The sequence below is a fragment of the Canis lupus genome, chromosome 31 (genome assembly GCF_048164855.1).
Source record: "Canis lupus baileyi chromosome 31, mCanLup2.hap1, whole genome shotgun sequence".
Classification (NCBI taxonomy): Eukaryota; Metazoa; Chordata; class Mammalia; order Carnivora; family Canidae; genus Canis; species Canis lupus.
The window spans coordinates 34,297,020-34,322,533 of record NC_132868.1 but is presented as its reverse complement, the minus strand read 5'-3'; the positions used below and the strand labels follow the sequence as shown (position 1 = coordinate 34,322,533).

The 25,514-nt window shown below is 35.7% G+C and overlaps 1 protein-coding gene across 4 annotated transcripts in view; it reads right to left on the bottom strand.

Annotated features, from left to right (window-relative positions):
* LOC140622268 (acidic leucine-rich nuclear phosphoprotein 32-related protein-like) overlaps positions 1–2,486 on the bottom strand; it is a 53,606-nt gene extending 51,120 nt beyond the window's left edge. For all 4 annotated transcript variants that reach the window (XM_072807982.1, XM_072807980.1, XM_072807979.1 and 1 more), the window contains exon 1: positions 2,337–2,486. In XM_072807982.1, the coding sequence (XP_072664083.1) occupies positions 2,337–2,347 (11 nt within the window). In that variant the 5' untranslated portion in view covers positions 2,348–2,486. The remainder of the gene's footprint in view (positions 1–2,336) is intronic.
* Positions 2,487–25,514: the final 23,028 nt, after the last annotated feature.

Sequence of the window (25,514 nt, the reverse complement as noted above, 5' to 3'; positions counted from 1 at the left end):
GTCTCTGGTGATTACAATGCCTTCCGCCCTCCTGCTACAGGGAAGATACCTTCACATGGGAGATTTATTTCCTGCTTTCAGGAAGACAAAGGAGGATCAGAGTGTCCTTCTTACACCAGCTGTTTCTCAACAAATTTTATTCAAAATAATCATTATCCCAAAGCAGCATATTTTGGGTGGTATATTTTTCTCCCCTTCAGCATTGTTCCCCAAAAAATGTGTTTTACAGATATTCCAGAAGCATTTCAGGACCCACAACCTGGAATCTTAACTGATTTGAACAAATTATTTAGATTGTTGATTCTAAAACCATATAACAATACATTCTGATAAAAGCACAACTAGAGTTATTTCTCTTCTTCTGTCTGAATAAGTCAGATTTAAAATTTATGTGAACTTAGTGTCTTTGAATTTTGCAGTTTTATACAGGATGCATTTTCATCCTGTTCTTCAGCTCCGTGAATATTCTTATAAACACAAATAGGCTCCCAAATTAAAGTACAACAAAGGCAAAAGAACAAATATCTACCAAACTTCTCCAGAGGGAAAGCTTGTAAACCTCAATAACCAGTAGTGGGTTCACTGACTGACACTCATAGAAGCATAGATATAGTAAAATGCCAGAGCAATGAAGAGAAAGAGATTGAGAATCTCTTGTATCCCCTCTACAAGATGATATTTAGAAATTTTGAGAACTTTATTGTAGCCACACATGTAGCTGCTACTTAAAAGGTTTTCAATGCTTGAAGAATGTTTTACTACACCATGTGCTGCTATAATAGAGAATTCAACACATACAACCCTACAGGAGAGAAGAATAGAGACACTACAGGATAATAAGGGATTGAGGTAGATCTTGTGACCAGGGATAAAACTATAAAAAACCTAAATGAAAATGAGTGTATATGAGGAAGGTAGTGTGAATAGTTCTCTTGTTTCATGATGTGCAGAAATGTGATTGAACAAACACTAGCACTGAGAATTTTTTGCTTTTGCTTTCTCTCTCTCAGCCTTCCTTCCTTCCTTCCTTCTTCCTTCCAAATTTAAAGATTAAAATTTGAATTGTAGTTTGGGCATCACTAGTTACACTGTGTCTAAAATTATTCTAGAGATATTTACTCATTTAAAAATAGTAATGCTGATCATAAATACCACGTAATCTAGAGCTCACAAATAAATCTCTGATAGTGTGTATCAAAGGGTGTTAGCAAGTGGGGGGAAATAAAGTATATATGTCTTCACAGAACTTCTTACCCATTTAAGAACCATTTCATATGTCCATTTCTCCAAATTATGACACAGTTTTTAACATTAAAATCAACAACATCGAGGCATTGTTTGAGATATCCACAGCTTGCTGACCAAAATGGAACTTTGGTAAGGGAACTGCTTCAGTCTATAAACCCCACACCTAAACATGATTCCTCTCTTAGCTGTGGGCAGTAAATGGAAGCTATCCATAAATTCCACACATTCATATGAAACCACAATGTACATAATCCTGAAAATTAAAGGCGCAAATGTCATTTTTTGAAAGATGAAAGCCAAATAACACACCAACATAAAGACAAAAAAAATTCAGGGCGCCTGGGTGGCTCAGTGGTTGAGCCTCTGCCGTTGGCTCTGGTGATGGTCTTGGGTTCCTTGGATCGAGTCCCATATCAGGCTCCCTGTGGAGAGCCTGCTTCTCCCTCTGCCTATGTCTCTGCTCTCTCTCTATGTCTCTCATGAATAAATAAATAATATATATATATTTTTAAATAGACAAAAAAAATTCAAGAAACTTGCAAACCCTCTAATTGTATGTTATCTAATAATTGGAATGTTTTGGGAAACACTTATGAAAAGCTATAAAATTTAAAAGTGAGGAAACAAGGATTGGGTTTTGGCCTCTTATTCTGATTTTGGGCTTTATTGAGCTAGTAAAAGTCCTGTTTTTGTCATAGTAACTTCATTTAAACTTAGTTTATAGATATTAACTAATATTAACAAATGTTAACTAGCAGCTGTCTACTTTTGATTTTCTTGCCTTTCTCCTAAATTCACACATGCTCTCCCAAAAAGCCCTGGGTGCCTATAGACATACCATTGCTAATACAGTTATGGCCACTTCTCTCTCTGTCACAGTGATCAATTGAATTGCATTTGTAACTAGTTGCATGGTCGTAGGAGAGAGGGTGACAGTGAAGTTTGCTTCTCTCTCAAAGCAATCATCATCAGTAATACAGGTTGCATGACTTTTTATTTTCAAATGAAATTTAATCCAGGAACCCTATCTAGGTTTGTTTTCTCTCAAGTAATGTCTAAGGTTACTTTTAGCATTTCATCTTTCTTACCTTTCGGACATGTCTGGCTGGTACAGAAAGTTCCTGTGGCCTTCATAAAGCTATTTTTCCAAAGACATTTTTCATCATGTTCCTAGGAGGGATATGAGAGCTGTCCACCAAGAATCTGCTGCCTCTTTTGGGGGTCTTCCATATATTCACTGTGACCAAGGAAACAAGCTGTTACCTAGCAACCTGGCCTTTTAGAAGGTATTGTTACCAACCTCTTAGAGCTCATCAAAGGGATTCTTGTGCTACTGGAGCAGGATAACAGTGAGCATTGTTTCCAGGGAGTTGTCTACACTGTGGTATAAGGGAACCTGGACGACGGAAACAATGACAGCAGAGGGTACAAACCTCTATGGATCCCTGAAAACTTGGCTGTCTTCAGTTCCATTATTTCTTGAATTGTTTGCATCTGGCTTGGGTTTAGCCGAAGTGGTATGTGTGCAAAATATCCCTCCGTATTTGGTTTCTTGCTTCTCTTCTGTAGTTTCAGAACTAGCAGAAGGCGCAAAAGGGAAGTTAGCTAACTCCTGCTTGAACCTTGCTCAGATAAAAATTCCTTCGAATCGAAGACACGGAATTTTGCCTTGTAAAGCACACAAGAGAATAATAGATTTTTATTTCAAAGCAAATGTTTGTGATTTGTCTCAGAAAAAGGAGAGAATATTACATGATATCGCATATCCATTGATTGGTCCAACAAGGTTTTTTTAGTGCGCCTTCTACGTGTAGTAGAGAGCACTGGGAATTTTTAACTTCATGAGCTGATAAAAGTTCTCTGAACCTGTAGCTAGCATGTCTCCTGTCCCCCAAAGAGAAAAATGTTAGCTGTGTTTTTGAAGACTGAGAATTTGATGTTGGCCAAAAGCACAGTAAACACTTCCAGAGTCTTTCCTGCTTCAGAGAACAAGACATTTAGGAAATGATTTTATTCAAAACTTTGTTTCAAAAGAAGATACTTGGCATGTCTTGGAAAAAGCATCATGTTTACCTTTTCATTCCCTTTTTTCATGCAGCAGTAACCCATCCATAGACTGAAAATGTTTCCGTAATCTTATGAATGTGTTTCACATCAAAAGAGCGAAAACATATTCTCCGCATTAAGTTTCTGTTAGAACTTCAATTTTACATTCCAAATGCTTTAGGCTCAAACCTAACATAACAACCTTCCAAGTTAAAAAATATATATAATTTAACATATTGGATGAAGATCCAGAAATTAATTCGTTTCTATCCAAGCTAGCATAGTTTTTAAGGAACTATCAAATGTCTAAAATATTACATCTCAATTTTCTGCATTTTTTTTCCATGAGGGGGCGCCTTTTCTAAGCATCTCTGGAATTTCCCCAAGTCCAAACATTGTAGACCAATATTATCCAAAAATGAATTAAGATAAGTAAATCACAACTGGTCTTAATTTATCTTTTTAGCTTCATAGCCCATAACTATTACTGGTTCTTCCACTGCCCCAGGCAAAAACTATGTAATACTCCAATGGTTCATTTCTGACTCTGTCAGAATCCCTGAATCCTTTCTCTCCCCAGTATCCCAGATGATTCTCATACCATCTCTTCTCTCTTCTACCTCATGATTTCAGACCCATTCTTATTCTCACTGGAACAATCACAAAAGAATTTCCACCAGGTACTATCACCCATTTATCCACTAATTCACATTTACCTGCCCATTTGTTCTGCTTTCCTTACCAGTTATAATTTATAATTTATAATTACCAGTTATAATTTATTAGGGCTTCTGTCTTCCTTCATGAACTGTTCCCTATCCTTTCATCTTTACTGAAGGCCATTGATCCAGACACTCTTCTTCTATATTACTAATTTGTCCTCTCTACTAAATAATTCCCACAAAGATACAAACTTTATATAAAATATATAAATATAAATTTTTACCATATGAAAAAAACAAAAAAACATTCTTTGGCCCACTTCTCCCTTCAGCTTCCATTCCATTGCTTTCCATCCGTCACAGCATGTGGGAAAATGCTTGCTGTATCCAGTTCTCCTCTTGGTCTCTCCTGAGCTCATTTGAGTAAGCTTTTCACTCCACTACTGCACTGAAACTACATTTGGCAAGGTCACAAAGGTCTTCCACGTAGAGAAATTCAATGTTTCAAATGCAGTGGATGGATCAAGGGAATGAGGACTAGGAGCTGGCCATTGAATTGCACTCTCTTCTCTGGAGCACTCTCTTCATTTGGCTTTTAGGACTTCATACTCCACCAGTTTTCTTTCTATTTTATAATCACCTTTGCTGTTCCCTAATCCTCCCCCCACCAATCTCTTGACATCAGCGTGCCTAGAGCTAGTCCTAAGACCATTTCTCTCTTAACTCACTCCATTAATGATCTTATCCAGTCTCATGGCTTTAAAAACCATCTATATGCTAATGAGTCCAAAATTTATAACTCTATCCTAGGCCCCTCTCTCTGTCCTGAATCCCAGGCTCATATATTCACCTGCCTACTTGAACTTCCTCCTGGATATTTTATAGTCATCTCAATCTTAGCATTCCAAAAATAAACTTTAAAATGTCCCGTTTTAATCAGCCCCTTTCAGATCCTCCATTTATTCAAACCCAAAATCATGGAATCATCCTCAGCTACTCTGTTTTCCTCCAACATCACATCCAATCCCAGATGAAATCCTATAAGCTCTACCTTCAAAATGTATCTAGAATCTGACTACTTTTTCACCCATTCCACAGCTACCAGCCTGATAGAGACACCATATTTCTAAGCAGTATTATTACAACAGACCCTTTACTGGTTTTTTGCTTCAGGCCATACCTCCCTACATTCTATGCTTAAACACAGCACCTGGAGTCGCTCTGTTAATGTACAAGTCATGCTTCTCAAAACACTTCAATGGTCGCCCATTTCACAAAGAAAGGATTAGCATCCTTACAATGAGCTACATTGGCACCTATGTATCCGATTTTAAAGAAGAAAAGTGGTATTTCAAAATTGAAATTGGTTTTGATATGTCCCCCAAATAAGGTTTAAACCGAACTAAAATTCTTTGACAGCTCCAAGTTGTTTATGTCAGTTAAGGACAGCTAAACAGTTGGTACGTGCTGTTAGAAAACTTAAAGCACAGTAGTTTCCTTGTCTGTACTGTTCACTACTTGATTTTTTCATGCCAAACACAGTGACCAGAATATCATAAACATGAAATAAATATTTTTTAAATGAATGAGGGAAAGTATAGGCTCTAGAGTCGTCCTGCTGACAAAATGGAGACAGTTCACAGCTGAAAGGTGGTCATTAAGCTGGAGAGTACTTCACAGTGTAACTGTGGAGAAATGTTTGTGTGTTTTTACATATGCATTGCTTACGGAAAATATTTCAAGAGGCTTCTTTCAATAGAAAATCACTTTTGCTCATAACAAATTGACCCAGCTTTAAAAGAAGTGCATATTTTTCAATAATAGAATGAAGAATAGCTGATGGGGAAACCAGGCAAGATCTGAAAAAAAAATTCCATGGCATGTTTCTAATGTAGACATGGATCCTGTCTCACATTCTATTGTTTGGGGAAAAACTACTACTATAAAAAGCTTTCATTTTCTTCCTGTAGGATGAAATTGAAGACAAATTAAGGTTTGTCTTATCTTTTATTTTCCTGTGGGTAGCTTGGTCTGACAGTTTTGACTACCTGGCCTAGGCCTGACATTATTAATAGATACTCAACAGCTGAATGAAACCAATGAATTAGAAGTGCTTTGAGAGATTAGAGGTAAAAACTTGTTTTACCCTAGAAAAGTCAAAGAAAATTAGGCAAACCAAGGACTTTAGCAACACATGCTAAAAAGCAGACAAAGAGAGCTCTAAACTTTTGTTTGTTTGTTTGTTTGTTTGTTTGAGGGTCAGGACTTCCTAGAAGGCTGAGAGCTCTAAACTTCAATTGTAAGAAATTGTTTTTAGGCAATATAACTGATAGAAAATAGGGGATGGGTCAAGTTCCTGTCATTTTAGATCTTCTTAAGATAATCCTTGCTTAATATGGAATCTTCAAACATAATTATATGAACATATATATTCACATCTGTATGGTTATATATGTATATATAAAATATAGATTGTTTTTCATCTAAAATTTAACTTACTTGAGTAGCTTCTATTACAAAGTCATATTGTAAAATAGTAGTTTCTAATTTGAGTATTTTATAAATATGCAAGCAAATTTCAAATTCTTTAACTGACATTGAATTGACAATTTTTTTACTTTTCAAATAAAGTAACTAAAAACAACAACAAAAATACTATATGCTTTCATCATTATTTCTAAAATGAAAGGATATGTTAGGTAACCCAGATAAAAAAAAAAACAGTATTTAAAAAAAATATTCCTTTAAATTAGCAAAATATTTCCTTATAAAACTCTACTATGTTTTTGTTTCTGTTTTTGTTTTTTTTCCTCATTTGCCCTTGGCTTAGCTGACACTAATTTGTGGGCCAGTCTCTGAGTCTTTGGGAGTCACTCTCTGAAATCCATTTTAAAGAAGGAAACAGGCTGCTCAAGTGTGTGCACAACAGAGTACAAACATCCTATTTATTTAGCAGATTTATCATCCTGAAACTCACAGCGGGCCATAGGGCATGTCATACTAATATAACTCATGTGTTCTGGTATGATAACATCGTGTGTACATGAGGGATTTATATGAAGTATGAAGAAGAGTTTCTTGCTTTCAGATAATTAATGGGATGAGTTAACAGCTCAACTCTGGAGAAAAATATGAGTACCGAGTGGTTCTGATAAAAGGTGCAAGAGATCAAACTAAATGATATTTGTGGTTGCCCCAAATCTGACGTTATAATGCTGATTCTTGGAATATTAAAATTTTTCTCATATAGATATTATCTTTTTAGGTTAACACAAGTTAACTCATGAATTCTAAAGATTTTTCTCTCTACAGTGTAAATGGCACCTAGCCAAATACCAATGAAAATTCACATTTTTGAATTTTCTTTTGCAAAAAACAATATGATATATGCCAAGATTTCTGCTTCATTTTGCCAGAGCCTGTTAAAATTATTCACGCTTCCTAGTCATAATATGTTGCTTCCTTAGGTGAAAGGAGATTAATAAATGTTCAACATTTAATGAAGTCACTGTATACTCTACACTTCTTTTACTGCATTCCAGTTTTTATCTCCATATTTTGGTTAATATACTAATGTTGGCATATATCACATCAACTTTCAAAAACAACTTGTTCCTAGAAAGTTTTAAAGCTTTTGTTACTTTCCTCATTGAAATATCAGTTAACTTGTTTTTGTTACTTTCTTGTTTGAAACCAGTTAATTATCAGTAGAATCATTAGGTACTTATTGACAATCCTTAATAATAAGACTCCAATTCTGACTTTATTGTGTTGGATGCCTTTTAGATTGCTACTTTGCTTTATGTTTTAATGTGAGATATCTAGTCTGGTTCTAGAAATAACTCTAAAAGCATCAAGGAATTTCACTGACTCTGAAATAATTTTAATTAACTGAAACTACCATGTAGCTTAGCACCTCTGAGAGAAGCGATTAAAAAGAATTATTATGACAAATACCAAATAAAAATCAAATTATAGTTATATTTTAAATAATCTATTCTTGTTTCATTAAGGAACAGGATTCATTGTTCAATACTATACTTTCCAATGGCAAAATTTGATAGCATAATATGGTGAATCGGGCAAAAAATGCTGAATGGTCATTGCTTACTAAATCACAGGATAAATCAATTTTTATGAAGAGCTTTCATCTAAACTTATTTTTCAGATTGGTTGAAAATTCTATCCTAGTTCATTAAAAGGCATTTTAGCTCCTACTCTGTATGCTAGGCACTGTGCTAGGTAACAGAAATACAAAGTAAACAAGTCAGATTTCTTTAAGAAAGCAAATTATGTAGTGAAGGTAAAAGAAGTAGTAAGAAGTAGCAGGGAAAGTGCTGCAATAAAAGCAACTGTGGAATACTATGGAATCACTTAGAAGGGTCACTTAATCTTTAGGGTAGAGGTGTGTTAGAAAGGCTTTCTGGAAGAACTGGCATCTAGCCTGATGGAGTTAAAGCAAAAAAAAAAAAAAAAAAAAGGTAGGCAAAGAAAAGGAGAGGAATGCTTCTGGAGAAGGGACAGCATGAGCAGAAGGCTGGCGGTGAGAGACCGTTGTGGTTTGGGCATCACTGATATTTGAGTATGGCTAAGGTTTAAATGGTAAAAAAGATTAAAAAGTGAGATGATGAAGTTTCTATTAGAAATGAACAGAACCAGAAAGTAGAAAATCAGTAAAAACAATCAACTGGATATAATGGACATCTGTAAACTATTCATCTAACAACAGAATGACATTCTTCTCAAGCTCACATGGAACATACACCAAAGATAGACCACATTCTGGACCATAAAACACACCTTAACAAATTCAAAAAAATAGAAGTCATACAATATCTGTTCTCAGACCACAGTAGAATTAAAGTAGAAATCAATAACAGAAAGATAGCTGGAAAATTCCGAGATACTCAGAAATTAACACACTTTTAAATTGTACATGGGTTGAAAGAGAAAATTAAAAATTTTTTTGAACTAAATGAAAAAGAAAATACAACTTATTGAGATTTGTAGGATACAGCAAAAGCAGTGCTTCCGGGGAAATTTATAACATTGAGTGCATATATTAAAAAAGAAGAAAAATCCAAAAATCAATCATCTAATTTCCATCTTAAGGAAATATAAAAAGAAGAGAAAAATTATCCAAAGTAAGTAGAAGAAAAGAAAAAATCAAAATTAGAGCAGAAATCAATGATATTGAAAACAGGAAATCAAGAAAGTCAATAAAGCTAAAAGCTGGTTCTTTGAAAAGATCAACAAAATCAAAAATCTCTATCCAAGCTGAGAAAAAGAAGAGAGGAAACAAATTACTAATATCAGAAATTAAAGAAGGAATATCACTACAGATTCCATGGACATTAAAAGGTTAATTAAAATAATAAATACTATGAACAACTGTAGGCCCTCAAATTCGATAGCCTAGATGAAGTGGACCAATTCTTTGAAAGACACGATCTGCCAAAAGTCAAAAAGAAATAGATCCGGGACACCTGGGTGGCTCAGCGGTTTAGCGCCGCCTTCAGCCCAGGGTGTGATCCTGGAGACCCGGGATCAAGTCCCACGTCAGGCTCCCTGCATGGACCCTGCTTCTCCCTCTGCCTATGTCTCTGACTCTCTCTCTCTGTCTCTCTCTGTGTCTCATGAATAAATGAATTAAAAAATCTTAAAAAAAAAAAAAAAGAAGAAGAAATAGATGCCACCCAAAAAAGAAGAAATAGACCATTTGCATAAGCCAAAATCTATTATTAAAGAAATTTAATCAATAATAGTCCTCCAAGGAAGAAAATACTAGATTCAGGCGGCTTCACTGGTGAATCCTACCACACATTTTAGGAAAAAAAATATGCTAATTCTCTACAATCTTTTTCAGAAGCCAGACACATGGGAAATGCTTCCTAATTTATTCTGTGAAGTCAGCCTTGCCACACCAAAGAAATGAAAACTATAGACATTATCTGTCATAAACATAGATGCAAAAAGTCTCATCAAAATACTGTTGACTCTTGAGGAATATAGGATCTGGAGTGCTGACCACCCCACATGCCCTGCATAGTTGAAAACTCACATATAACTTTTGACCCCCCAGAAATTTAACTGTTTATAGCTTACTATCAACCAGAAGCCTTGCGGATAATATAAACAACTGGTTAACACAAATTTTGTATATTATATGTATTATATACTGTATTCTTATAATAAAGTAAGCTAAAGAAAAGAAAATCATAAGAGAAAAATATTTACAGTACAGTACTGTATTTGTTGAAACAAATCCATGAATAAGTAGACCTATGTTGTTCAAACCCATGCTGTTCAAGTGTTAACTATATTAGCAAATTTAATCCAACAATGAAATGTATCAAAAAGAATTATATACTACAATAAGTGGAATTTATCCCAGATAGGCAAAGCCACTTCAATATTCAAAAATCAATTAAAGTAATATTTCACAGCTACAGGACAAAGGATGAAAATCACAGTCAAATCAATTGATACAGAAATAACGTTTGACAAAATCCAACACCATTCATGATTAAACAAATGCTCAGTAAACTACAAAAAAAGACAGTGAAGTATTTCTTCTGGCTATAACTTAAATCTTAAAATCAGTTTAAATAGTATTATACTTTTATGGCAAGTTTAGTATATTATTATAGCGAGTTGTATATTTAGGTATATTTTCAATTTAAGACATTTGATCTTCAACTAATATCTTCATATTTTTTGGCTGTTTGGTTCTATGAATTTGAAAAACATATATAGTCGTCATGTAATCACTACCATACCCCAGGGGAAAGCGGTTCTATTATTCCCCAAATTTCCCTTGTGTACCATTCTAGTTGATCCCTATCCCAACCTCCATTGATGGCAACTATGAATTTGTCTTTTTTCCCTATAGTTTTCCATTTTCCAGAATGCCATGAAAATATAATTATACAGTAATAGACTTTTGAACCTGAATTCTTTCTTTTATTATAATGCATTTGAGGTTTACTGATATTGCTATATGTGGCAGCACTTGTTCCTTTTCATCTCTGAGTAATAGTCCATAAGCAAATGGGTATTTAAGTCATTACATAGACCCATGGGTGGGATTATTCATTATTCACTTCTTAGGTCAAAGTGGGCTTTTAGGTTCATTTTATTTCATTGCCAGGACTTTTGAAAATTGTCTCTATAATCTTTGCCAATCCTTCTTAAAGTTAACATTTATGAGTAACATTAAGCATGTATACCAAACAAAAGACCACATTAAATTAAAGGTTAGAGGGAGATGGTTTTTCAGACAAATAATTGGATTAAGGAGGGTTGTGGGAGAGTGGCCAGGTAGTAGGGAAGAAGGTTTCAGGGAATGGATGGCACTTTTAAAGGTCAGTCTGAAGGTCACTGGGAGGATCTACTCCATTATCAGGGTCACTAGGGCAAACCTGGTAGGTATTGTGGAAAATAAGGATCATGCCAGCGTTCAAAGGTTAATTATAAAAAAAAAAAATAATCATGATTCACATACAGATTTTAAAAGGATCATATGTCAAGTATTTTTAACTTACCAATGATGAAATTGGTAAGATGCTCTAATTACTTCAAAGGGAAATTTAAAAAAAAGATATTTATAAATTGAGGATATGAGCATGAACATGCAAATAGAGGCACAACTAGCTTCTTCCATAGTGATTAAGGGAAGTCAGTTGGATCTCTATAGAACAGAATTTACATGCCATTTTATAGGCAAAAATTATTCTGCTTTGTGGGAATTGTTTACAATTTTCAGGGCTGCAAAATTAGAATCAGATGACACAGAAAGGTATGGCCTACAAAGGCCAGGCAGACTACTGCCCACTGGATAAATCTGGCCCACAGTTACTTTTTATAGTCTGTAGCTAGGAATGGCTTTTATATTTTTAAAGGGCTGTAAAAGAAAAAAGGCAAAAAACCCAACAGCAACAAAGCAGAATAAACAGCAGAATATATGTGGCCCTTATAGGAGAAGTCTGCTGTTCTCATTTGTTGACCCTTCCTCTAGTGTAGAGGTCAACAAAAGGTGCCAGTGGGCCAATCAGGTGGCTGCCTGATTTTTGTAAGGTTTTACTGAAATGAACCCCTGTGCATTTTTTATATGCCATCTACTTTGTGCTACAATGAAAGAATTAAGTCGTTGTGATAGAGAAAACTAAAAAATATTGACTTTATGCCCCTTGATAGGAAGAGTTTGGGAAACAGATTTATTCCTCTTGTGAAGGTCTTTATTTTGTCCTGCTTCCATGTTTTCCTCTGGTTCTTTTGCTGGATTTATCTCACTTTTTCCTTCCTGCCATCCACGATTCTTTCCCATATGTTTCCCCTCTTTAACTCTTTCTTTCGTCTTTAAATAGCCATATGGTGAGACTAAACTACAATATTTTTGAAATAATTTATTGAATGAATTTTTAGATTCCTTCTTGAATCTTTAGGAAAACAAGGTCTTCTTCAGTCTCACTACCTCCAATGACCAAAGGGTCTGAATTCATTGGAAATTACTTTTCACTGTGTTGTAAATATGTGCCTGTGGCTCAGGAGGCAGTTAGTTAATCACTCTACCCTCAGGGCCAGAGAAGGAATATTTGTTTACATCTCAGTCAGTGAAAACTGGGAGAGTGACTCCATATAATCTCCTTTGAATAGCTCTTTACTCCCACTGGTAGGTGGATAAAGCCGAGGGTGGAAGTTGGGAATCACTACTCAAAGTGTAACATCAGCACTTATCCCTGGATGGCTCAGCAGTTTAGAGCCTGCCTTCCGCCCAGGGTGTGATCCTGGGGCCTTGGGATGGAGTCCTGCCTCGGGGTCCCTGTGTGAGGCCTGCTTCTCCCTCTGCCGGTATCTCTGCCTCTCTCTCTCTGTGTCTCATGAATAAATAAAATATTTTTTAAAAATAAATAAACATAAAAGTATAAATGTAATTGATATATAGTATATCATAAATATAAAGCATTAGCATTCTTAAAACCACAAATTGCCAAGCAGTGAAGAAATTTACAAGGAAATGTTTCCTGACACCCTTCAATCTGCTGATGCTCTTATGCCTCCCTCATTTCTTCCCATTCTTAGGTGTTTTATCTTTGTACCCCGGTACATGTCTTATGTGTCATTTTTCTCAGGATACTGTCCTTTATCCTCTTCTCTTTCCATAGTCTCTGCCTGAGTTTTCTCATCTACTCCTTTTATTATAACTACCAGATGATTCCCAGTCTGTATCTCTAACTGTGAAATATAACTAAAGCTATGCATGCATAACTCCTATTAAATTGCTATCTAGAATTCAGTGTCATTGGGTCAAACCCAACATCGCATCTCCCAGTCCACCCCATATATTCTTATTTCTATATTCTTCCTTATCAAGCGTAAACTCGAGAAACAACCCACACTCCTTTAACCCCATTTTCAACCACTCTTATGTTTTTGTTGTTGCAGAGAAGTATACTGATATTTGCAACTCACATTGAAGTGAATAAAAAAAAGGGGGCAGATGGATGAATGAAGGGATAAATAGAGGGATAGGTATGTGATAAAGCAAGTATAAGAAAATGTTATTGTAGAATTAGGGGATGGTGAGATGGGAGTTCACTGTAAAAAAAAAAACAAACCCTTAAACTTTTTGTATGTTTCATTTTTTTTTTCCACTAAAAATGTTAGAAAAGAAATTCCTTCAACTTGCTCTCCAAATATCTTTAGTGACTGCCATTACTTTGGCCTAGGCCCTCATCATCTCTCATATAAACTGCTATAGTGGTCCATTTGGTATTCTTGACATGATGTTTGTCCTTGCTGGATACTCTGAAAGAAAAGTTTCCTAAAATATTGCTACTCAAAGTGTGATCCACAGACCAGTAAGTAGCTTGCATATCACCTGGGAACTTGGAAATGCAAGCCCTCACCAGACATACTGAATCTGAATTCAAAGTTAAGAAGATTCCCAACTAATTTTTATGAACTTTGACATATGAGAAGCACAGCTCTATATGACATCTATATCCTATATTATTCCCTTGCCTGAAATCCTTTTGTGACTCTCCATTGCTCATAGGGTTATGTCTAAGATCTTTTAGCATGGTACCTACCCAAGGATCTCTGTGACTTGGCTAATGCCTACCTCTAAAGCCTCATCCCTTACTGCTACCCTTATTCCTTCTCCACCCCCCAGTGACATACCTAACTACCATGCTTGCCTATTTTGAACATTTTGAATATTTTCAAGGTATGTGTGTCTTGTCTTTTTCTGTTTCCCCTTTCCCCCAGACTCCCCAGACTTTAATGCTTTGCCTAATTTGACCTTTATGCCTTTCAAGATAATTTAGTCCACACTGCTTCCTTAATATTTTATGTCCATCTTTGTTATATTCCTGTATTGTAATTTTTTTGAAATAAGAATGTAGTGATTAGTGATTAGTTTTCCCAGTAGGCTGGGAGCCTCAGAAAGCAGAAAATACATCTTGTTCATGATTATATTATTATATAATATAATATATATTATATGATTATATCCCCAAGTCTTAGCAATTCTTGTGACAGATGTCAACTACTTAACAAGTGTTTTTTGAACCTAACCCAAAAAGAAATGACCATTGCTGAAGTATATAATTCAATATAGGCTGGTGGTTCAGAAAGACATTGCTATAAGATGAGCAAACAAGTAAAACGAATATTACTATAACTATATTCATTTAGCTGTATCCACCAACTTACTACCTTGAGTTCTTATATCTACATTTCAGCTCTCTGAATTTATTCATAATAAAACAGCTACATCATTAAGTGTGGGTATTCTGAATTACAAATATAAAAGACATGAAAATTTACTGAGCATATATATTTCCTGAGCGTCTATTAGAACAGGGCTAGTCTTATTGAGATATAACATTGCCTTTGTTGCATTTAGAGAGATCTAAGTCCCTGTTTTCCAAAAGTTATAACAATTATATTTTATCACTTTTTATGCATGACAGATGAAAGTACAATGACATATTTATCAACAAATGTAATGAAATGTCATTTAGCTGTTCATTGGCAATCGTCATTGTCAACAAAGCATAACTGAATTATGACTTTTGCCTATAAGATTATTACAGTTAAAGAGAATTAAATATTTTGCTTATGTACCTTTCTACTAGGGTAAATCAGAGTTGAAAGCAAAAGAACAAAAAGATAAAAAATTCTTGCAATTTAAGCCTTACTCTCATTTATGGCCCAATAAAAACAGTTTTTAGGCATATTAGGTAAATAAGAAGATATGTATTTTATTTTTTATTGTATTTTTTATTTTATTTAAATTCAGTTAATTAACATATAGTGTATTATTAGTTTCAGAGATAAGAGTTCAGTGATTCATCAGTCTTATTTAATACCCAGTGCTTATTACATCATGTGCCCTCCTTAATGTCCATCACCCATATACCTCATCCCTCTACGTCTCTCCTCTAGGGGTTTGATGGATTCCTGTCTCATATTTAGGTCTTTTATCCATTTTGAGTTTATTTGGTGTATGGTGTAAGAAAATGGTCCAGTTTCTTTCTCCTGTGTGTAGTTGTCCAATTTTCCCCACACCATTTGTTGAAGAGACTATCTTTGTTTTTTGTTTTGTTTTGTTTTGTTTTTGTTTGTTTGTTTGTTTGTTTTGCCTCATTGGATATTCATTTCCACTTTGTTGAAGATTAGTTAACCATAGAGTTGAGGTTCCCTTTCTGGGTTCTCTATTCTGTTCCATTGATCTATGTGTCTATCTTTGTACCAGTACCATAATGTTTTGATGATTACTGCTTTGTAATACAGCTTGAAGTCCAGGATTGTGATGCCACCAGCTTTGGTTTTCTTTTTCAACATTCCTTTGGCTATTCTGGGTCTTTTCTGGTTCCAAACAAATTTTAAGATTATTTGTTCCAGCTCTGTGAAAAAAGTTGATGGTACTTTGATAGAGAGTACATTCAATGTATAGATTGCTCTAGAGAGCATAGACATTTTAACAGTATTTGTTCCTCCAATCTATGAGCATAGTACATTTTTCTGTTTCTTTGGGTGTTCCTCAATTTCTTTCATGAGTGTTCTATATATAGTTTTCTGAGTACAAATCCTTCGCTTCCTTGATTAGGTTTTTTACTAGGTATCTCATGGTTTTTGGTGCAATTGTACATGGGATTGATGCCTTAATTTCTCTTTCCCTGACTCATTGCTAGTGTATAAAAATGCAACTGATTTTTGTGCATCAATTTTATATCCTGCCATGTTGCCAAATTGCTGTATGAGTTCTAACAATTTTGGGGTGGAGTCTTTAGGGTTTTCCACATAGAGTATTATTCATGTGACCTGTGAAGAGTGAGAGTTTGACTTCTTTGCCAATTTGGATGCCTTTTATTTCTTTTTATTGTCTGAATGCTGAGGCTAGGACTTCTAGTACAATGTTGAGTAACAGTGGTGATAGTAGACAACCCTGTCACATTCCTGACCTTTTGGGAAAAGCTCTCAATTATTCCTCATTGAGAATGATATTTGCTGTAGGCTTTTTGTATATGGCTTTAATGGTATTGAGGTATGTTTCCTCTAGTACAGAAAGGATGCTATACTAGATGCTTTTCTGCATCTATCAAGAGGATCATATGGTTCTTGTCCTTTTTTTTTTTATCAATGTAGTGTATCACATTGATTGATTTGTGGATGTTGAACCAATTTTGCAGCCTGGGAATAAATCCCACTTGGTCATGGTGAATAATCCTTTTAATGTACTGTTGGGTCCCACTTGCTAGTATCTTGGTGAGAATTTTGGCATCCACATTCATCAGGGATATTGGTCTGTAATTCTCCTTTTTGGTGGGGTCTTTGTCTAGTTTTGGGATCAAGGTAATGCTGGCCTCATGGAACAAGCTTGGAGGTTCTCCCTCCATTTCTATTTTTTGAAACAGCTTCCAAAGAATAGATATTATTTCTTCTTTAAAGTTTTGGTAAATTCCTCTGGGAAGCCATCTGGCCCTGGCCTCTTGTTCAATGGAAGATTTTTGATGACTACTTCAATTTCCTTGCTGGTTATGAGTCTGTTCAGGTTTTCTATTTCTTCATTTTTCAGTTTTAGTAGTTTATATGTTTCTAGGAATGCATCTATTTCTTCCAGATTGCCTAATTTTTTAGCATATAGTTGCTCATAATTTGTTGTTATAATCGTCTGTGTTTCTTTGGTGTTGGTTGTGATCTCTCCTCTTTAATTTGTGATTTTATATATTTGGGTCCTTTCTCTTTTCTTTTTGATAAGTCTGGCCAGGGGTTTATTTATCTTATTAATTCTTTCAAAGAACCAGCTCCTAGTTTTGTTTATCTGATTTATTATTCTTTTAGTTTCTATTGTATTGATTTCTGCCCTAATCGTTATTAATTCTCTTCTCCTGCTGAGTTTATTTGCTGTTCTTTCTCCAGCTCCTTAAAATGTAAGGTTCGATTGTGTATTTGAGACCTTTCTTGTTTCTTGTGAAAGGCTTGTATTGCTATATACTTCCCTTGTAGGACCACTTTTGATACATCTCAATGGTTTTGAACAGTTGTGTTTCATTTGTTACCATGAATTGTTTAAATTCTTCTTTAATTTTCTGGTTGACCCATTCATTCTTTAGTAGGTTGCTTTTTACCTCATATATTTGAGGTCTTTCCAAATTTCCTCTTGTGATTGAGTTCATGTTTCAAAGTATGGTGGCCTGAAAACATGCAGGGAATGATCCCAGTTTTTGGTACCAGTTGAGACCTGATTTGTGACCCAGTATGTGATCTATTCTGGAGAATGTTTCATGTTCACATGTCTGTGAAGTCCATCTGGTCCAACTTAAAGTCTTTGTTGACCTTCTGCTTAGATTATCTGTCCATTGTAGTGAGTGTGGTGTTAAAGTCCCCTGCTAATGTTGTATTATTATCAATGTGTTTCTTTAATTTTGTTATCAGTTGGCTTATATAATTGGCTGCTCCCATGTTAGTGCATAAATATTTACAGTTGTTAAGTCTTCTTGTTGGATAGAACATTTAATTATGATATAGTGTCCTTCCTAATCTCTTATTATAGTCTTTGGTTCAAAATCTAATTTGTCTGGTATAAGGATTGCCACCCAACTTTCTTTTGATGTCCATTAGCATGATAAATGATTTTCCACTCCTTTCCTTTCAACCTGGAGGTGTCTTAGGGTCTATAATTAATCTCTTGCAGACAGTATATCAATGCATCTTGCTTTTCAATCCAATTGTTACCCTGTGTCTTTTGATTGGGGCATTTAGTCCATTTACATTCCGAGTAACTATTTGAAGATATGAATTTGGTGCCATTGTATTACCTGTAAAGTCACTGTTTCTGTATTTTGTCTCTGCTCCTTTCTGGTCTGTGTTACTTTTGGGTTCTCCCTTAAAGGGATCTGCTTTAATATTTCTTGCAAGCCTGGTTTAATGATCACAGATTCTTTTGGTTTCTCTTTGTCGTGGAAGCTTTTTATCTCTCCTTCCATTTTGAATTGCATCCAAGTTGGATAAAGTATTCTTGGCCTCATGTTTTTCTCACTTAGAACCCTGAATATATTCATGCCAGTCCTTTCTGGCTTGCCAGATCTTTGTGGATAGGTCTGTCGCCTGTCTAATGTTTCGACCTTTGTAATTTACGGACCTCTTGTCCCGAGTTGCCTTCAGGATTTTCTTTGTCTCTAAGATTTGCAAGCTTCACTAATATATATTGAGATGCTGACCGATTTTTATTGATTTTGAGGGGGGTTCTCTGTGCCTCCTGCACTTGGATGCCTGTTTCCTTCCCCAGAGTAGGGAAGTTCTCCACTATAATTTGCTCCAGTATACCTTCTGCCCCCACCCTTTCCTCTTCTGAGACCCCAGTTATTCTAATATTGTATCACTTTATGGTATCACTTTATCTCTTGAATTCTTCCATAGTGATCCAGTAGTTCCTTATCTCTCTTTTTCTCAGCTTCTTTATTCTCCGTCATTTTGTCCTCTATATTACTGATTCTCTCTTCTGCCTCTTTTATCCTAGCAGTTAGATCCTTCATTTTTTATTGCAACTCATTAATAGCTTTTTTTATTTTGACTTGATTAGATTTTATTTCTTTTATTTCACCATAAAGTGATTCTCTGGTGTCTTCTATGCTTTTTTTTTTGAGCCCAGCTAGTATCTTTATAATCGTTATTCTGAACTCTAGTTCCTGCATCTTACTTATATCCTTACTGATTAAGTCTATGGCTGTCAGTACTGCCTCTTGTTCTTTTTTGAGGTCAGTTTTTCCATCTTGTCATTCTGTCCAGAGGAGAACAGATGAATGGGAAAACAATACTAAAATGGCAACAGTAACCCCAGAGAAATATACACTAATCAGATCAGAAGAGACTCAAAACCAAATATAAAATAAAATAAAATAAAAATTTTAAATAAAAAAAGAATATAATCAGACAGGTGAACAGAACAGAGCAATACACTGAATCCTGTGTTTATTTTGGTCTATTTGTTAGAAGACTAGATCCTAAAATGGTAAAGAAAGAAAAACTTATTTGTGTACAAAAATAAAATGAAATACAGCAAAAGGATAGAATGTAACTATAAAAATGAAAATTAAAAGACAAAAAACAAAAAAGAAAGAATATAAACAGACTAGACAGGTGAGCAGAACAGAACAATAAACCATGGCCTGGGTGTATTTTGGTCTTTTTGTTGGAAGAAACGATATCCCAAAATTGTAAAGAAGGTAAAAAAAAAATATAGATATATATATATACATATATATATATGTATATATATATACACACATACACACAAAAATAAAATTAAACATAAAAAGATAGAATATAACCGTAAAGATAAAAATTTTAAAAGACTAAAAAAGAGAGAATATACTCAGACAAATGAAGATAACAGAGCAATACATGAAATTCTGGATGTATTTTGGTCTATTTTTTAGAAGAAACTACATCCCCAAATTGTAAAGAAAGAAAAACATACAAAAATAAGATTAAATACAATGAAAGGATAGAACTATAAAAATGAAAATGAAAAATTTTGTAAAAGGGTTGATAAAGTAGAAATTGATTGAAAAGGAAAAAGAAAAAAAAGAAAACTGAAAGACTAAGGAATCATGAGAAAATCATGAATTCTATATACTATTTTCCCCTAATGCTGTAGTTTTGCAGTTCTCTAGGATCCTCGAACTTGGTCTTAGCCGGTTGTTCTTGGTGAGCTTCTGGGGTAGAGGCCTGCTGCGCTGATTCACAGGTGTCTTTGCCTGGGGTGGGGCTGGTTGGGGGGTGGATTGCACCGCCCTTGCCAGGGGTCCAGGCTAAGTAAGAGCTCTAGATTGCTCTACGTGGCTTGTGTTCACCGAAAGCTTTCCATGCTTCTTTAGAGGATGAGAGTTTGAGTTTCTATACCCTGTGGACTCCTCTGGTCCACTCCCATGCCACTCCCCCCAGGAGAAGAAGGGGTGCTCTCCCTGGTTCTGGACTTGCTGGGGCCCTGCTCAGAGAATGGCCACACTGACTGTGCCACGGTTCACAGTGTATGGCAGCCCCGAGCTGAGAGTCCACTCCTGGGCTCCCTGACCCCAGCGGGCTTCCCCAGTCGGGTGCCTTGGAACTGTGTTGTAGGCAGGCACCCCCATTCTTTCTGTGACCCCGGGGATTCTGAGACACACTATCCCACCTAGGATTCTGACCCTCGCTTTGCCACCTGAGCACCTTTCAGGCCAGGTAGTCTCTCCAGAGCAGACCTCTACAACTTCGGACTTTGTGCTGGGCTGCTTATCTCTCTCTGGCAGCTGGCTGACATGCTCCTTCCACCCATGGTCTATCTTCCCATATACTGCCTTGGATTCACATCTTACCTCCTACCTTGCAGAATAGAAAACCTATGCTTTTCTACTTGTAGAGTTGCAGCTATTCTTTTCTTGAAGCTTCGATTGAGTTCAAAGGTGTTCACAATGATTTAATAGCCATTGAGCTGAACTCCTAGGATCAGATGAAACTAAGATCTCTTAGTCCTCTGCCATTTTTGGCAAGTTCCCAGGTATGTATTTTAAAATCAAAATATCATTATGTTGGCAGAATTTATCTAACTTTATTTTTTCAATGATTTTTAAAATTTATCTATCTATTTATTTTGAGAGAGAGCATGTGCACATGCGCAGGGGGAGGGGCAGAGGCAGGAGAGAGAGAGAATCTCCAGCAGACTGCCCCCGAGTGTGGAGCTCACTTTGAGGCTCCATCTCACAACCTGCAGATCGTGACCTGAGCTGAAATGAAGAGTTAGATGCTTCCCCAACTGAGCCATCCAGGCACCCCAGAATTTGTCTCACTTTAAGATACCATTTTAGATGCTGATCACATAGAACCAAATAAATATTTTTTATGTAGAACTAATAAATTAATAAACTGAGAAGTGGTGATTCTTCCTTCCAACCTCCTTCCTTTCATTCTCCCTTCCACAATATCTATTCAGCGATTATATCGCACAAAATATGGTGCTAGGCTAGTTTCCACAGATATGAAGATAAAGAGCATCCCTTGATTCATTCCACAGATATTCAGCATCTTTTATGTGCCAGGCACTGTCTCAAGCCTTGTAGATACAGCAGTTAATGGTTGGGGCTCCTGTGCTTGTCGAGTTTATATTCTAATAGTGAGACAGACAAGTGAACAAATGGGTGAGGAGTACAATTACAGACAGGGGCTCTGAGAAACATAAAGCAGAGTATTGGTACAGAGTATGCAAGCTCGGGGAGCACATAAACGATGCTATTTTAGGTAGAAGAGCCAGGGAAGTCCTCTCTGAGAACACAACATTTGAATAAAGAATGGAAAGATCTGAAAAAGTGAGCAATTTAGAGGTTGAGTAGGGGGAGAGGTAATCCAGGCAGGAGAAACACCAACCATGGAGACTAAGACTGAGCTTGGGAAGTTTTTGACAAAAAAGGGCAGGATATTTGGAATGCAGAGTACCAGGCTGCGTGTCATAGGACAATAGGTCAGGAGGATAGGCATCTCAGAAAATTTAATGAGTTTGGATTTTATTCAAAATGTGCTGGGAAGCCATCCCAGAGATTTAGACAGTGAAAATTAGTAAAATGATTTTCGCTCCAACTGCTGAGTGGAGAAAGAAACATAAAGAAACAGATGGAAGAAAGGAGTTAGGTTATGAGGCCATTATAGGAAATAACACAGGGCCTTGCACCCAGAAGGGCCATACTTGGCTGCTCAGCAGCCACCATAATTTTATCTTTGAACTTATGTTCCATAAAGTGAAATCTGATGGGACAATAGAGCATGCAAGCTGAGGGAGAAGATAGTGAGATATGTATGTCCACCATTCCTTAACAGCCCATTCATATTGATGATGCCGCACGAGCACAGAAGTCCTATGGACCCACAATGCTTGGGTGTTCAGTAAGACTCAAGTCAAGTAAGCATATGATACCGACAACAGAGCTGCTGCTGCTGTTGGTGCCAAAAGACTCAAGATGCCATGGTTTCTTTCACACCAGAATGTGCTTTTAGAGCTGAAGGAAGGCAACAGTGATTTAAGAATCATGAATAATCAAGGAACCCTATCATATCCTTTTTCACTTATGTTCTTTCCCCTGTATTAGCCAGCCGCTTACACTGAAAACGACACAGAAGGAAAGGGAGAGATAGAGCTACCCATAGATGCTTTTCCTTTTACTCCTTCCCCACCTATCTCTAAGCCATAGGTAGAGAATATTGATAGACTATGTGAGGATCAAGAAGCAAAATAAAAACAGTTATGTTAGTTTTGTGCAACATTTCCACTGTTCTGGGAAGAATGAAATATATATACACATGCATGAGCTCGTGTGTAATGAATATGACTTAAAACACCCTTATATTTTCATTTAAATCTGGCATTGCAGGATATGAAGATGAACAGTAAAATTCATGCTGATGATTCTAATTTTAAAATTTTTCTTTACTCATGAACAACATTGAAAGCAAATAAAAAACTCCATGACAAGCTCAGAGGTAGACAGTGAAGGAAAGGAAAAAGCTTTATAATTTAGCACCTTATGGACATTTAGTTTTTGAACAAGGGAACCCACAATTTCATCTTGCTTTGGACAAATTATGTAGCTGACTGTCAGGAGAATATGATGTCCTGGAAGCCAAATGAAGAAAGTACGTCTAGAAGGAGGGAGGAGTCTGTCAACTGTGTCTAATGCTGCTGAGAACTGAGCAAGATGAGGACAGAAAATTGATCATTGCTTTCGGCATGGAGACTAATTAAAGCGAATTCTCTCAGTTCAGATGGTGAAGTTTAGGATATGATGGTTTAATAATAGAACAATAAGCAGAGATGCCTATATACTCATTCTTTTACCTGTGATGTTTGCATTTAAGGATATTGGTTTTATTTATTCTAATTATATTTCAAAAATAAATTAGTATTTGCTCACTGATAAAATGGACTCACCCTAGAACTGAAATAACTTTAGAAATATAAATTATGTACTTTTCATATCTTCTGTTGAAGATTTTCATACATTTTTTCCTGTTATTACTTTTCGCCTTTACTTCGAAGATGCCTACACTAAAAGGGAGTGAGCTATTATTAGATCAAATTTGACACTAAAAAATAGTTTTTTAATAAATATCTATGTCTCCTACTTTGTTAGTATCATAGAAAAGTAGACTGGATATGATGACAAAACTTTGCCCTTTCAATATTATTTCTGTAGAAATAAGTTTTCTAGTTCATTGCAAAATAGCTTAAGTCAGCCACTAGATGGCAGATGTTACCAGAAGCAACAAATCCTTTCATGGAGGGAAAAGTTATTTTTCAGAAATGATTTTCAGAAAAAATAAAATCCTTTGGATCCATCCTCTCCATCTTCCCTGTTCTTAAAGAACTCATTATGTGGGCCTGATTTATGTGATAGTTTTCCTTGCATAGAGATGAAAGGGGTAAAGCTTGTCCCTATACAGGTATCCCCCGCTTTCCAAAAGTTCATGTTATACTGCTTTACTTTTATAAAAACTCCTACATTAGCACCTGTTTTTGCTAACTGAAAGAAATCCAAAGATTTTCACTTTTAAGAACAAAAAAAAACATGTTCTCATACTTTTTATACCGTTCCAGCTTATGAAAGTTTTCATAGGAATGCTTTACTTTTGGATAACAGGGAAAATGTGTCTAGGATGGATGATTCTGAAAGCAATTTTGGAATCTTATAAACTCCATAAAATATAAAGGAGAATCACAAAACTGGATAACAAATTGCATTTAGATGACTAGAAGATGAATGGCAATGCACTGGGAGATTTTCAAGCAAAGCCAAGTGGATAACCTCATTGATCTTGTATCTTGTGTCTTACAAAGAAGGACATGATGTAAAGATCACAACACAAAGCTAATATATTTAGTTCTATGTTAAAGTAATTGTATCACATTAAAAATACTTTGATATAGTGTTAGTTCATTTGATCGCTATGCTAGTTATTTATTCTATATATGGCAGCTCTACTCGCAAAGGGTAGTAAGAAGGAAGAAACTTAAGCTGGTAGAAGAATGTTATGCTAAAGTGTTTAATGTTGCCCCTCAAATATAAAGATTGAATTTCAGAATCTGCTGAAGATTGTGGTTCTAATTAAACAAAGTCCTTTTGTGGAGTTACATGTCACTTGTGTGTTGACTGATGTCTTGAAATACATTTGATTTTTATAAGTTTGTGATTTTCCTAAGTTAATATACTGATCATTCCTTAAGATAAAAGGATTTCTTTTCTGTTGATAATATTGTGGATATTTCATTTCATTAAGATAGCTGTGGATAGCCTGCAATTTTTTCACACCAGATAGCTTTTTTTGATGTTTTTTTTTGGGGGGGGGCAGGGTAGGAGGGGTTTTTTGGTGAATATTAAAAGAAGAGGAATTGATTAACATGATGGGAAATTTTGGAATTTAAAAATAAATAATTGAGGTCAGAAAATAAGCCATACTTCCTACTGGAAGTCTCTAAGATCCCTGAGACTCTCTCCCCACTGTTTCCATGATCTATTCTCTCTTTGTTTTTCCTCCTCTCTCTGCCTGCCTCTTCTCAGTCTCTTCCCTGTTTCTCTTCTGCCTACTTCTCTAATTCTTTTGCTCTCAGCCTTTTCTTATCATTCCTCACTATGATTTTGTACACTCTTGAACTTTTAATTCATTCCTCCTGTTTCAACCACAGTGAAAAAACACTGGTTCTCTCCAAATCCTGGAAGTCAGCATCACATAGAGGTTATATTTAGGTTCTGGCATTAGGCTGCCTGGGTTGAAATGCTGGTTTGACCATTTAATGTTTAGGTGATTTTGATAAATTACAAAGTTCATTGTTTTCTATCCTGGAATTTGAGGATAATAATAATAATCCTAATATCTTGTTAGGTTAGAATGAAACAATTTGTGGGGCACCTGGGTGGCTCAGTCAGTTAAGTGTCTGACTTTGGCTCAGGTCATGACCTCAGGGTCCTGGAATCGAGCCCCACATAGACTTCTACATTGGGCTTAACGGTCAGTAGGGAGTCTGCT